Source organism: Dendrobium catenatum, unplaced genomic scaffold, assembly GCF_001605985.2.
Source record: "Dendrobium catenatum unplaced genomic scaffold, ASM160598v2 fragScaff_scaffold_664, whole genome shotgun sequence".
Lineage (NCBI taxonomy): Eukaryota > Viridiplantae > Streptophyta > Magnoliopsida > Asparagales > Orchidaceae > Dendrobium > Dendrobium catenatum.
The window spans coordinates 351,158-365,646 of record NW_021319126.1 but is presented as its reverse complement, the minus strand read 5'-3'; the positions used below and the strand labels follow the sequence as shown (position 1 = coordinate 365,646).

General features: G+C 43.9%; 2 protein-coding genes across 2 annotated transcripts in view; one reads left to right on the top strand and one right to left on the bottom strand.

Moving 5' to 3' along the window:
- LOC110096591 overlaps nt 1–3,544 on the top strand; it is an 18,863-nt gene extending 15,319 nt beyond the window's left edge. The window contains exon 5 of the mRNA XM_020822622.2: nt 2,977–3,544. The gene's annotated coding sequence lies outside the window, so the exon portion shown is untranslated. The remainder of the gene's footprint in view (nt 1–2,976) is intronic.
- Nucleotides 3,545–3,685: 141 nt separating this feature from the next.
- On the bottom strand, nt 3,686–14,489 carry LOC110096590 (G-type lectin S-receptor-like serine/threonine-protein kinase LECRK4). The gene is made up of 2 exons (XM_020822620.2): nt 13,901–14,489; nt 3,686–6,067 (listed from the first exon to the last, which is right to left on the bottom strand). Exons 1-2 carry the CDS (start codon nt 14,344–14,346, stop codon nt 3,913–3,915), a joined length of 2,601 nt encoding a protein of 866 aa, XP_020678279.2. The 5' UTR covers nt 14,347–14,489; the 3' UTR covers nt 3,686–3,912.

Here is a 14,489-nt window from a genome sequence, read left to right as displayed (position 1 = left end):
TGGTCCAGTCGGAATGAGACGACCCATTCAAGCTGGAGGGAGTTTCAGGATTGTCTGCTAGAGCGTTTCCGAATCAGCAGGGGAGGATACTCTACGAGCAGTTCTTTGCACTAAACAGAGAAGGACAGTAGCAGAGTTCCGGACCGGTTTGAGTACCTAGCTGGCAGGTTGGATCGTCTTTCGGACCGTGCTTGAGGGAACTTCATGAAGGGCTCAAACCAGAAATCAGGCAGCTGTTAGAGTGATGAGACCACACGACCTGGGGAGGCCATGGAGTTGGCACAGTTGGTCGAGGACCAGAAAGCATCTGGGAGGGGGGCTCGAGGCAGCAGCTGTGGGGGATCCTACAGATGATGACCACTTTTTTAGCTCCAAGGAGCTGCACCGGGGTACACGAGCAGTACCAAAGGAGAGGACTGGAGGAAGGAGGCCTGGGGAAATTTAAAAAGCTTACTGATAAGGAGATGCAGGAGAAGAGGGCCAAGGATTGTACTTTAGATGTATGAGAAGTACATGTCGGACATAGTGCAAGGGTCCGACCTCTCAGGTTCTCCCTTTTTGCGAAGACGAGGAAGACGAAGAGGAGTGGGCAGGTGCAAGTGGAGGAAGAGGAGAAGTTGCACCTGGATGTGGCAGAAGTCTCTCTGAAACTCCGTAGATGGATTCACTTCGAGTCACACTATGAAAGTGAAAGGGTGAAAGCTGACCACGAGGTGGTGGTTCTGATAGATAGTGGGGCAACCACACATTTCATTTCCTCCAGCTTGTTGAGTTGCTTGGAATGAAATTAGTAAATACAGGAGGCTATGGGGTGATTGATGGGCACATGGAAGGTTGAAATGGGTAAGACGGAGTTTATAGGGGAGTGGTGTTGACCATTCAGGGATAGAGTGAGGGAGGATCTCTTTCCCTTAGAATTGGGAGTACAATATGTGATTTGGGATGAAAGTGGCTACAAACTTGGGGGAAACCAAGTGTAACTGGGAGAACTGCGGATGGAACTAGTAGTTGTGTGTGTGTGGGGGGCGGTGGGAGAGAGAGAGAGGAATGGTGATACAGGAGGTATCGGCCTGTCTAGGAACGGGGGTGTTCTCTCAAGTCATGATCTAAACCATCCAGGAGTGTTGGTGGTGGATATTATGGTGGAGCTGCCAACGATTTGAGAGAGTCAGTAGTGGAGAGGAGGAGAACAGTCCTCTTATAGTTCAACCAGTCATACAGCAGTTCAGTGAGTTGTTCCAGCCACTCAAGGGTTACACCGTCAGAGACAAGAAGTGCATGCCAATTCGCTAAGGGAAGGGTGTACCGATTTATGTGTACGACCCTACCGCTATCCTCAGATTTCAAAAAGTGAAATTGAAATGGTTGATTAGTGAAATATTTGGAGCAAGAATTCATCCGACCTAGTGTGAGTCCTTTCTCTAGTCCCGTATTACTGGTAAAAAGAAAGATGGAGGCTGGAGATTTTGGTGTGTACTATAGGCTTTGATAAGGAGACTATTCCAGATAAAATTTCCCATTCCTGTGATTGATAACTTTTGATAATGTATGGAGCATGTGATATCTCCAAACTGGATTTGAAGTCATGGGATTACATCAGTATCCGGATAGAGGAGGAATGACATTCTAAAGACGCGTTCAGAACACTGAAAGGCCATTATGGCCGGGAGCTTAGGAGGGAAAATTTGAATGTGAAAGGCTGTTTTAGGAAGTTTATTATTGTCCTTTATGATTAATTTTGTATAATTAGGAGATTGGGGGGGATTAGCTCCTCATCTTGAATTTGAATTCTATTTGAGATTTAGGGTTTGAGTGCTTGGTCTCTTGGCGTTGCCAGAGATCGTTGGAGAGTTGTTCTTCCTCTCGGATTGAAGAACAAATTGTATCTTTGCTGTTTTCTTTGATTTCTAATGAAATTCAAGCGAAATCTTGTGTTTTTCTCCTCGTTTCCCAATTTCCTGCTGTGTTTTCAGTGAATTTCTGCTGTTTTGCTGCTTTGGACAGCTGTTGGCTGCTGTAATTTTACTGGTTTGGGTTTAGGAATACTTGAGAACTCAAGTGTTAAATTCAAGCGAAATCTTGTGTTTTTCTCCTCGTTTCCCAATTTCCTGCTGTGTTTTCAGTGAATTTCTGCTGTTTTGCTGCTTTGGACAGCTGTTGGCTGCTGTAATTTTACTGGTTTGGGTTTAGGAATACTTGAGAACTCAAGTGTTTCCTATCACTTTCTTATTGTTTTCTAAAGAAGGTTTTTATATAATTTTTTTTTTTTAAGAAAGTAGTTAGAAAGTTGTCCCAAATGAAACGTCAATGTTCATCTAAGACTTCTTTTGTCACGACTTTTTTATTGGTTTTTAAAACAGCTTATAGGCCTTCCTTCATTAGGCAATAAAACAACCCTAACGGTGATGGTTAATCTTTTTTCTAAATACACAGACAAAAATAATTAAAACTAATAGTCAGCTAATCTCTGTGGCTTCTACTGCTACAACTAAGGCAGTTAAAAAAATGTTTGTTGTTTTATGTTCAACTGTTTCAACTCGATATTTTATTACTTTTTATAAGCCCTTTTTGTAAAACAGAGTAAATAGAAAATTTAATTTCCATTCGAATTTTATTTTTTATTACCTCTCGTTTTCATGGTAGAGTCAAACAGTAAGTCAGAAATCTATCTCAAAATATCTGAAAATCAATCTCTTTCACAAATCTGGAGACTTAAATTCTTACAATCCAATATCCAATACCAAAATGTTGAAATCCTCATAAATCAACTCTTAGGCTTTTATTGGAACAATTTTCTTATTACTTTCTAAAATAAATTTTTAGTACAAAAAATTTAAAAAAAAATATTTGTTAGGACAACTTTCTCCTTGAAATCAAACTATCCAAATTGGGTGACGGGTCGGATTCAGGTCCAAATCGGAACTAACCCAATACAAGTTTACTCGACTTGAACCTGTCCCTATTTTTATCAAACAGATCATTTTTTTGGACTCAAACCCAACCCGCTTCGGACCCGAGTCAACCCGACAAGACCCGCCGCCAACTTAGGTCACGAGCTTGTATTCAACCTCTGTCGATAGTGGGCTGGAGTTGATGGCGGTGTAGACCGCAGAGGCGGCATATGGCAAAGGCTGGAGTGGATGGCTGATGGCAGCACACAAGTTGACACGGCAACCTCCGGCGGAGGACCGCATGCAAGTTGACATAGGTGCGAGGGCCGAGCTGTGGCGACGCAGACGGCTGACGCGAGTTATGCATAATTTTTTTTGGGAAAATTGCATAAATATTTTTCATTAGTATCTTTTGATGTAAATTTGTCGAAATATAATTCACAAATTTTTAATGAAAAATACCACTGAAAATGCTTAACATTCACTTTGTTGGATTTGCATAACTATATTAATGTTCGAAATATATAGCTAAGTTTGCCCCTCAATCCTAATATTCTTCTTATAAAATTGATGCAATTATGAATGGTAGAATATAACAATTTTCTTACGACGGTCATAGAGATGATGTTGCTCCCCTCCTTCAATCTTGATCAACTTCTTTCATAAATGATATAATTGTACATGACACACGAATTACCTTACTAAAGTCATGCTAAAACTGTAGAAATAAACAATCATTTGAGATTACAGTAAGAATTTTTGCACATTTAAGAATCATATTTCTCGGTGCTAAATTGTTGCATATTGAAATATTATAATTAAAGATTTGTAGAATTATTTTGTGCTGATCCTGATCGCAACTCTCATCTGGATATCAATCAGAATGAGCCACGTCAATAATACAAAGCCTCAAACTTAAATATTTGAACGGTTTCACTTTCACACAGAATAATTTTTCTTTTCCACACACATATTAAAAGATATATATATATATATATAGCAGAAGGACAATTTAAGTAGTTTAAAGAGAGAATGGCGCTGATGGCGGAGTTGGAACATCAATGTCGCCTTCCAGCATCATCACCACATCCTCCATGACAGGCCGCGCATTGGGATCCTCTTGAACACACAACAATCCTATCTTCACAAGCTTCTCAAGCTCGGGTGCTGCCACTTCGTCTCCGTCCACCAGCTTCCACAGCTCGTTGGCCGCATAGCTCTCCCGCACCATCTCACAAAGAGACAGCTTCCGCAACTCTTTGACTTCCATGTTCCTCTTGCTGCAAATCGTCTCCAAAACCACTATTCCGTAGCTATAAACGTCCGCCTTCTCCGACACCTGGGCTTCTTCCGACCCAGCAACCTCCCGCTCACACTCCGGCGCCACATAGCCCTCTGTACCGGCTGCTAATGTCCGCGTGGCCGCCCTCATCTGGTTCTTATTCAACAGCTTGGCAAGCCCGAAATCCGCGATCTTGGCTGTCCAGTCCTCGGCGATCAGAATGTTCTCTGGTTTTATATCGCGGTGAATAATCTTGGTTTCGCACTCGCAGTGCAGATAGTGTATTCCACGCGCCGCAGCTAGCAAGATGGCCGCCCGCCGCTCCCAGCTCGGTCGCCGTCCCCTGCTCTCAAAGATATGGTTGGCAAGAGAGCCCCTTAACATCAATTCGTAGATTATGACGCGGCTAGGGCCGTCATGGCAGAATCCGAGTAGGCGAACGATGTTAGCATGGTAAGCTCTTCCGATGAGCCTCATTTCCGCTTGGAACTCTCTTTCTCCTTCCATCTCCGCCCCGTGGAGCTTCTTCACGGCGACGGCAACAGTGCTGTCGCCGATGGGCAAGTCAGCTCTGAAGACTGTCCCGTAACCACCTTTCCCCAATACATGCTTAAATTCATTAGACCCTTTTCGAAGCTCTTCATAAGAGAAGTATCGGGGTGCTATCTCCTCAGTCAATGCCAGCTCCCACTTGCGCCACTCTTCACGAAACTTCCGGAACAGAAACCAGTACGCACCGATGAATGCGGCTATTACAACTATCCAAATAGAGATAGTTGCTGCCGCAGACAAAATAATAGCTACGATGCATACCTCTCGTCTTGTTTGCGGTTCTGCTGGATCCGATTGGGCGCCGGCTAACTTCATGAAGGTGACGCTGGGATGGTTATCGTCTTTCCTTCCGCTTGTCAGCGGAAGCTTAAGCTTCAAGCACTTCTGATCAATGAACGAGGCAGCGTAGCAGTTGCAGTCGTTGAGGCAGGCGTTGCTACACTCCTCCCGGCTCGCCAGTGAGAGTTCGCCGTAAGCCAAATTTTCCATTCCCGCTATGTTATTCAGCTCCTCCATGTGGAAGACGGCGGCGGCCGAGCTCGTAAGGTTGACGCAGCTTGGAACCGTTTTGATCCTCCGGCAGTCGGTGACTTGTGAGTCCCGGCTCATGATCTCGAACCCGGGCACACATTTGCATTCTGCGTTGCCATAGACGAGCATGCAATAGCTGTTGACGCCGCAGATACCTTTGTTCTGGCAACTGTCCCTAATATTAGGAATCTCATTAACCATTTTGGTCGATTTGTCCGGGAGGTTGTGAGCGTAGAGCCGGAAAATGTTGTCCGAGTCGAGGGTCGCGCGGTATATCATGACATGGGAAGTATCTTTATTAGGTTTATAGTCAGAGATGTCCTTCTCATTTCCACCGGAAGAGGTGAGGTAGAGGCGGCCGTCATCACCAAGGTTTAGATAGTTGTAATCGCCGCCGGAGGCCCCGGTATCCCAAACATCGCGTGAAGACTTCAATCCGTAGAAGATTAAGCTGGCGCCGCCGCATGGAAAGTTTAGGATGTACTTTCCGATGGAGTGGTCCTTCTCGCCGGCGGAGGAGGTGAGGTTAGAGCCGCAGGGCAAGTATTGGTCCCCAAGAATCGTATCGCTGGGGAAATCAAAGCTTCGCCAAATAATACTGTCTGAAGACGTACTCGCCCTGCACCTCGTATATGCGCTGCAGGAGCGGATGGACTTGTAGGTTCCACCAACAGTCGAGCTACACCTCGAAGATGAGCTGCAAGAGCTGCCATAGGCTACCCCAGGCTTGGCAGCCGCAGTGACGCCGGTGGCTAAGACGACTTCAGACGTACTAGAGATATTGGAGATGTCGGAGCCGAAGACGACAAAGTTACCGTTATCGAGCATGTTGGCAGACGTGGCATTCGAGGAGAACTTGAAGAGAGGAATAGCCACCGCTTCTTTCTCCGGGGTGACTAAAAGCCCCTCTTCGGTGAAGTTTAGGAAGGCGTCTTTCGAAAAGCGCTTCAAATCAGGCCTCGCAGTCCACACGACCACGGTTTCTGTGGGCGAGACGATGAGCTGTATGCCGACGAAGAAACCGTCGCTCTCGCCGTAGAATCCGAAGGCAAAGTGGCCGGAGGAGGAGATCCAAGAGGTGTTATCGTTTGTGGTGACTGAAGAGCCGACGTTGATATTTGGCGCTACTGTATTGTTGGTTAAAGCAGAGTATGTTATATTCTTGCTCGCCTGTGCTTGGACTTCATCAACTATGGCTTTCATCCAGAAAGCGCAAAAGAAGAAGAGCAGCAGAAGGCGATTTGCTAGCAACATATCGGCGGCGCAGCTTCAGATGGAATTGGACGGAGCACAGAGAGAGAAACCTCCTTATTTTAGAGGGGAAAATGGGCAAAGAACGCTGATGGGAAAGTTGAGGAACAGCTTCCTTCTAAAAGCAATGTTGATAAGGTTCCACTTTTAGCTGTTTCAAAAAATAATGTCCGTTTGATTGAAAAAAACCCCTAAACTTTTTACATCATTTTTTCTCAACAAACTGTGTTTGTTAGAAGTATTTAAAATAAAATATATATTGATACGTCATTAAAAAATTATTTTGATCGGGCACGAATCTCGATGTAAAATTAAGTTGGAAACTTCTGAAATTAAAATTGGGATAATCCCAACTCCGATTTAAGCAAATTTATAGACAAACTAAACGTCTCGGAAATAGGAACACAATGATTTAAGCAAACTTCCCAGTCAAATCTCTATAGCAACATATTCGCCTGACCTCGTTGTTCCGTCGGACCACCACTTGAGGCCTACACCTCCGCCGGACCACCTCCCGACATCGTTGTTCCGCCGGACCACCACTTATGGCCCTCACCTCTGTCGGGGACCACCACCTGACGTCGTTGCTCCGCCAGACCACCACTTGAGGCCCTTATCTCCGCCGGCCACCACCTGGGGCCTGAACTTCTGTCGAACCTCCACCTGAGGCCCGGATTCTGTCGGATCACCACTTGAGGCCTGAACTTCCATTGGACCACCGCTTGACGCCCTGTGCTCCACCAAGCCACCACGTGAGGCCCGGACTTCCGCTGGACCACCGCCTGACGTCGTTGCTCCATCGGACTACCACTTGAGGCTCTAACCTCCACCAGATCACCACTTTAGGCTCATACTTCTGTCGGACCACCATCTATGACTCGGACTTCTGATGGATCACCACTTGAGGCCCGAACTTCTGCTGGACCACCACCTGAGGCATGAACTTCTACCGGACCACAACTTCAGGCCCTATGCTCCACCAGGCCACCACATGAGGCCCGGACTTCCACCAGACCATCATTTTAGGCCCTGAGCTCCACCAGGCCACCACCGAACGCCTGGACTTTTTCCGGGCAACCACTTGATGCTCAGAGTTCTCCCAGAGTACTGCCCTTTTTACTACGGCCTTTCGGACCCCTGTCTCATGCCGACTATGGTCCTTCCTACCTCCATCACCAAACAACGGACCCCGGTCTCCTGCTAACTATAATCTTTCCGACCTCTATCCCATCGGCTATGGTCATGTCGACCAAACAAATATATATATGTAACTCCCACCATGTAATGTGCTATATATGATGTACATTTGTACCATCAAGCCATAGCCTTCTCTCAAGGAAGGGCCTCATTTGTAATCGACTGCAAATATTAATGGATTCATTCGAACTGGGCCAAGCCCCGTGGTTCTTCCCCCTTTTTAGGGGTTTCCACGTAAAAACACTGGTGTCTCTTATGAATGTTACACAATCTCTCTTATCTACTTATGTGCTGGATCTTCGTACAACGCTAAGATGCTAAACTTTATAATTCTCTACTGTCGCAATTACTCCATGATGCAACATATATATAATGCTTTTTAAATAAAACAATTTATTGGATTAATATATATATATATATATATATATATATATATATATATATCAAATTTGAAGAAATATATAATTTTATTTGTTATTATATTTTATTTGTTATGATGAATTTTAAAAGCATAAATATTTCATTTTTTTTTCATAGAGCCAATGGTTAGTGTAGGAGCTCAACTCAATAACAGGATCGACGAGTTCACCTTATTGAGCTCGTGAGTCGAGCTCGAACACAATTTCGAGATCTACCACTAAACAAGCTCGAGTTCGAACACCCCGCTATTCGACATACGAGCAAGTCGAGAACCTCACATAATTGTAGCGGGAAAATTGATACGGCAAGTTCTTCTACTGGCCGAAAAATGAAAACAAGGGGTAGACGAACACAGACGACTACGGCGGAGAACTTTAGTTTTCACGTAACTACGTCATATTGTTTGGGAAGGCGGGACGAGAAGAGGACCCACTAGAGCATATCTATCGGAGATTTGTCGGCGATTTAGACGCTGCCGCAGACAACGCAGGAGCAGATGATGTAGGCGGCGTAAGCGGATGCTACCGGACGACGTAAGCGACACTAACACAGATGATAACCCGCTGACTAATGCGAACATCAACGCAGATGCGGGGCAAGTTAAAAGGCTCAAACTACGGCTCGACGAGCTCATGTTCCCTTGCCGAGTCGAGCTCAATTTTTTGCAGTCGAGCTCGGCTTGAACACCCCAAACTCCAGCTCGATTAGACTCTTTTGCACTCCTATGTCAGAGTTGGAGAGATGATGAAATTTATCATTAATGACTTTTTAATTTTTCTTAAATTTCTAAAATAATATTATTCAATTTTACTTAACATTCAACAAATAATTAAAATTTAAATCAAAGTTATGATAATAAAAATAGAATATATAAAACAGATCTGTGCCTACAAAATAAAGTTGATATTATTGGTTTATGAAAAGAACAAAGTTGATAACTTTGCTTTTCATAAAGAAAGATTCTTCTACCTACCGTAAGGCTATATATATATATAATTATGCTAATAATTCATAACAATGAGGGGGAAGTCAGTCAACTATCTGTCTAATGGAATTGAATTTATTCAGCAATTAGGGGAATAAAAATTATATTTTTAATATATAAGAAAAATATGGAAGTATATCAAAATAATTTCAAAGGGTTAAAAAATACTATATAATGCTTTTTTTTGCCATAATCTTTTAAGTATTTTTCATAACTATTACATGCAAGATAAAATCAGTCAATGATAGCAATGTGTATTTCACTCAAATTACATAGAAAATCATTTGAAAATTTGATCAACTTATGACTCAGGTCAAAGCCAAAAAATCTAAGGATCTATTTGGGACAGTTTTCTCGTTATTTTGTATATTATACAACAACTACAAATTATTTTTTATACAACTTTCTTACTACTTGATCGCTTCTTTTCAGATATGGTGCAAAGTTGTTTTTCACAACTAGAGGTTGTTTTCCCTTCAAAAATAGTTATGCTACAGTCATCCCAAACAGACTTTTAGTTTAGTTTGATTTGATTCATGCTTAGCAAAGTAAGTGAATTAAGTCATGTTCGAATCAACTCGATCGCCATTCTTTGCTACATTAAAGAGGATGTTTTTTTTCTTCATTAAGATTTCATTTGGGTTGGATTTTTTATTGCTTCTTGAATCAGTTTTTTACTATAAAAATTAAAACTTTTGTATAAAAAACTGCTTTTGATGACATGCAATTAGTTCATGAACTAATTAGAATGATTAGTCGAATAGAAGCCTTCCCTAATAGAGCTTTTGCTAAAGCTAGTAAATATAGGTTTCATTTGAGATGGTTTTTTTGTTGCTACTTAAAGGAAAAATTTAGTACGAAAAGGTAAATTTTTGTAAGAAAAAATTTCTTTGAGAAGTAGAAAACCGTCCCAAACGAAACCATAGAAATATTTGCATATGATAAATTTATTTTCTTTTCGCTCTCTAATTATGAAGAAACCAGTTGTTGGGCATATGAAGAACATCCAGTTCGAAATAAAAGAGAAGGTATTCTTAAAGCTCCGACCATACCAGTAGAAGATAGTTGCCAACAGGAGAAACGAAAAGCTCGCTCCAAGATACTTTGGACCATATGAAATATTGGAAAAAATCGGAGCAGTAGCATATCGGCTGAAACTACCACCCACGGCAACTATTCATTCGATTTTCCATGTGTTGCAGGCTTGCAGCTGAGAAGAGCAATTGGAGATTACACAGCCAGTTCAGAGTTACCGGCCACGCTTACTGAGGATTTAGAGGTGATTATGGAACCCTTAGAGTTGATGGGGGTTCGCCAGAAAGAAAATGGATCGAAAGAAGTGCTAATCAAGTGGAAGAATCTGCTTGACTACAATGCCACGTGGGAGCCATACGAGAGGGCGAAACAGCATTTTTTTTGATTTTCACCTTGAGGACAAGGTGATTATTTGGGAGGGTGGTATTGATGTGCAGATTCATTGAGATCCGGCCCAGAGGCCGGCTCATTACTACATGAGGCGGAACAAGGGGTTCCGCCCCCTTTGATTGTCGCCCACGTGTGGGACCCTCTTGGAGCTTTTGAGGAAGTTGGATTGGTTGGCTAGGGAGAGAGGGAATTTTTGAAAGGGTGAGATTTTAATTAGATTTGAATTAGAAAACTAATTGTATTAAGAAGGGGGATTTGTCTAGGGTTAATTTTCATACTTTGTGTTGTTCTTCTCTTGGAGTTTCTTTGGCGTCTTGGGCTCTATGCATCTTGTTTAGAAATTGGGAGAGAACGATCCTCCTCTCAAATTGAGCATCAATTGTATCTTGCTTGGCATTTGTTTTGGTTTTCTTCTCTTCTCGCAATACATCGTTTGGGGCTATTTTCACCCAAATTTTGCAACTATCTCGATGTTTTCAACAATTAGAGATAAGTTTGCTTGCGAACTCAAGTATTTCCCTTAAGGTTACTTGCAAACTCAAGTACTTCCTATCAGCCTTGCTCTCCATACGGCCCCACGCTGCCCGATGATATTCATCCGCAAAATAAATGCCTCCTTCGACAGTCGTCGGTGAGCTAACGAGTGCATAGCCACATTCGATAACCAATGTTTCCTTTGACGACGTTCCTTCCAACGCTACAACATGGGGTTGGCGGGTCGGATTCGAGCCCGAGAAAATGACTCGTTTTCAAAAATGGTTTGGGTTCGGATCTAGTCAATATGTGTCAGATCAGTTCTGGGTTTGACATGAACCTGACCCGTGGCCCAATTTTGACAACCCTAATTCAATCTTCGATCTTCTTCGCATACATCATCGATTTTATTTGGTCTATATTCTTGAAAAAGTAAAAAATAAATTGTATACCTACAACAATACATACAACTTATGGTATATGAAATTTTGATTACTTGTTTTATTATAACTTCAAAAGAATATTAACATGTTTGTTCATGTCTTTATTGCAGTATTGATGATAGTAATTCATAAACATAATTCTCAATATTAATTTTTTTAACTAAAAAATTACTCTAAAAAACACTAAAAAATAGTATCAATGGAAACCTTAATTGATAGATATCTTAAAATTTATTCACAAGATTCTAAATAAAGCTTACATATTCTAAATAAATTTTATAATTAGACACTCGTCGTTCCAAAATCCACACACACAGAAATATATATATATATAGGCACAAATAAAATCAACTGCAGGACAATTTAAGGAGTGGATGGAGTTGGAACATCAATGTCGCCCTCCAGCATCATCACCACATCCTCCATGACAGGCCGCGCGTCGGGATCCTCCTGAACGCACAATAATCCAATCTTCACAAGCTTCTCAAGCTCAGGTGCTGCCACTTCGTCTCCGTCCACCAGCTTCCACAGCTCGTTGGCCGCATAGCTCTCCCACACCATCTCACAAAGAGACAGCTTCCGCAACTCCTTGACTTCCCTGTTCCTCTTGCTGCAAATCGTCTCCAAAACCACTATTCCGTAGCTATAAACATCCGCCTTCTCCGACACTTGGGCTTCTTCCGACCGGCCATCAACATCCCGCTCACACTCCGGCGCCACATAGCCCTCTGTACCGGCTGCCAATGTCCGCGTGGCTGCCCTCGTCTGGTTCCTATTCAACAACTTGGCAAGCCCGAAATCCGCGATCTTGGCTGTCCAGTCCTCGGCGATCAGAATGTTCTCTGGTTTTATATCGCGGTGAATAATCTTGGTTTCGCACTCGCAGTGCAGATAGTGTATTCCACGCGCCGCAGCTAGCAAGATGGCCGCCCGTCGCTCCCAGCTCGGTCGCCGTCCCCTGCTCTCAAAGATATGCTTGGCAAGAGAGCACCTTGACATCAATTCGTAGACTATGAGCCGGCTAGGCCCATCGTGGCAGAATCCGAGCAGGCGAACGATGTTCGCGTGGTAAGCTCTTCCAATGAGCCTCATTTCCGCTTGGAACTCTCTTTCTCCTTCCATCTCCGCCCCGTGCAGCCTCTTCACGGCGACGGGAACAGTGTTGTCGCCGATCGGCAACTCAGCTCTGAATACTGTCCCGTAACCACCTTTCCCCAATACCTGGTTGAATTCATTAGACCCTTTTCGAAGCTCTTCATAAGAGAAGTATCGAGGAGCAATCTCCTCAGTCAATGCCAGCTCCCATTTCCGCCACTCTTCACGAAACTTCCGGAACAGAAACCAGTATGCACCGATGAATGCAGCTATTACAACTATCCAAATAGAGATGGTTGTAGCCACAGACAAAATAATAGCAACGATGCAGACCTCTCGTCTTGTTTGCGGTTCTGCCGGAACAGATTCGGCGCCGGCTAACTTCATAAAGGTGACACTGGGATGGTTATCGTCTTTTCTTCCGCTTGTCAGCGGAAGCTTAAGCTTCAAGCACTTCTGATCAATGAAGGAGGCAGCGTAGCAATTGCAGTCATTGAGGCAGGCGTTGCTACACACCTCCTTGCTCGCCGATGAGAGCTCTTCGTAAGCCAAATTTTCCATTCCCGCTATGTTTTGCAACTCCTCCATGTGGAAGACGCCGGTGGTGGCGTTAGTAAGGTTGAAGCAGCTTGGAATCGTTTTGATCCTCCGGCAGTCGGTAACTTTTGATAAGTCCCTGCTCATGTTTTCGAACCCAGGCATACATTTACATTCTGCGTTGCCGTAGACGAGCATGCAGTAGCTGTTGACGCCGCAGATACCTTTGGTTTGGCAATTGTCCTTGATATTAGGAATCTCATTAACCATTTTGGTCGATTTGTCCTGGAGATTATGAGCATAGAGCCGGAAAATGTTGTCCCCGTCGAATGTTGCTCGGTATATCATGACATTGGAAGTATCTTTGTTAGGTTTATAGTCAGAGATGTCCTTCTCATTTCCGCCGGAAGAGGTGAAGTAGAGGCGACCATCATCACCCAAGTTTAGATATTTGTAATCATCGCCGTCGGAGGCCCCGGTGTCCCATTCTTTGCGTGAAGAGTTCAATCCGTAGAAAAATAGGCTGGCGCCGCCGCATGGAAAGTTTAGGATGTACTTTCCGATGGAGTGGTCCTTCTCGCCGGCAGAGGAGGTGAGGTTAGAGCCGCAGGGCAAGTATTGGTCCCCAAGAATCGTATCGCTGGGGAAATCAAAGCTTCGCCAAATAATAATGTTTGAAGATGTACTCGGCCTGCACCCGTAATCTCCTTTGCAGGAGCGGATAGGCTTGTAGGTTCCACCGGGAGCCGACCTACACATCGTAGATCCGCCGCAAGAACTTTCATAAGGCACCCCACGCTTGGAAGTCACGACAAAGTTACCGTTATCGAGCATGTTGGCAGACGTGGCATTCAAGGAGAACTTGAAGAGAGGAATAGCCACCGCTTCTTTCTCCGGGGTGACGAAAAGCCCCTCTTCGGTGAAGTTTAGGAAGGCGTCTTTCGAAAAGCGCTTCAAATCAGGCCTCGCAGTCCACACCACCACGGTTTCTGTGGACGAGACGACAAGCCGAATCCCGACGAAGAAACCGTCGCTCTCGCCGTAGAATCCGAAGGCAAAGTTGCCGGAGGAGGAGATCCAAGAGGAGTTATCGTCTGTGGTGACTGAAGAGCCGACGGTGATAGCTGGCTCTACTGGTTTGTTGGGATCTAAAGCAGGGTATGTTATACTCTTGCTCGCTTGTGCTTGGACTTCATCAACTATTGTTTTCATACAGAAAGCGCGAAAGAAGAAGAGCAGCAGAAGGCGATTTGTTAGCAACATATCTGCGGCGCAGCTTCAGATGGTGTTGGACGGAGCACAGCGAGAGAAACCTCCCTTCTTCGTTTAGAGGGAAAATGGGCAAACAATGCTGATGGGAAAGTTGAGGAACAGCTTCCTTCTAAAAGCAAAAGCTGATAAGGTTC

Bases quoted from the DNA above. Each gene is read 5' to 3' on its own strand.
- LOC110096590 (XM_020822620.2), bottom strand. From the start codon at position 14,346: ATGTTGCTAACAAATCGCCTTCTGCTGCTCTTCTTCTTTCGCGCTTTC. The intron at 6,068-13,900 runs CTTTGTCGTGAC...CGATAACGGTAA, and splicing joins AACATGCTCGATAACGGTAA to CTTTGTCGTCTTCGGCTCCG.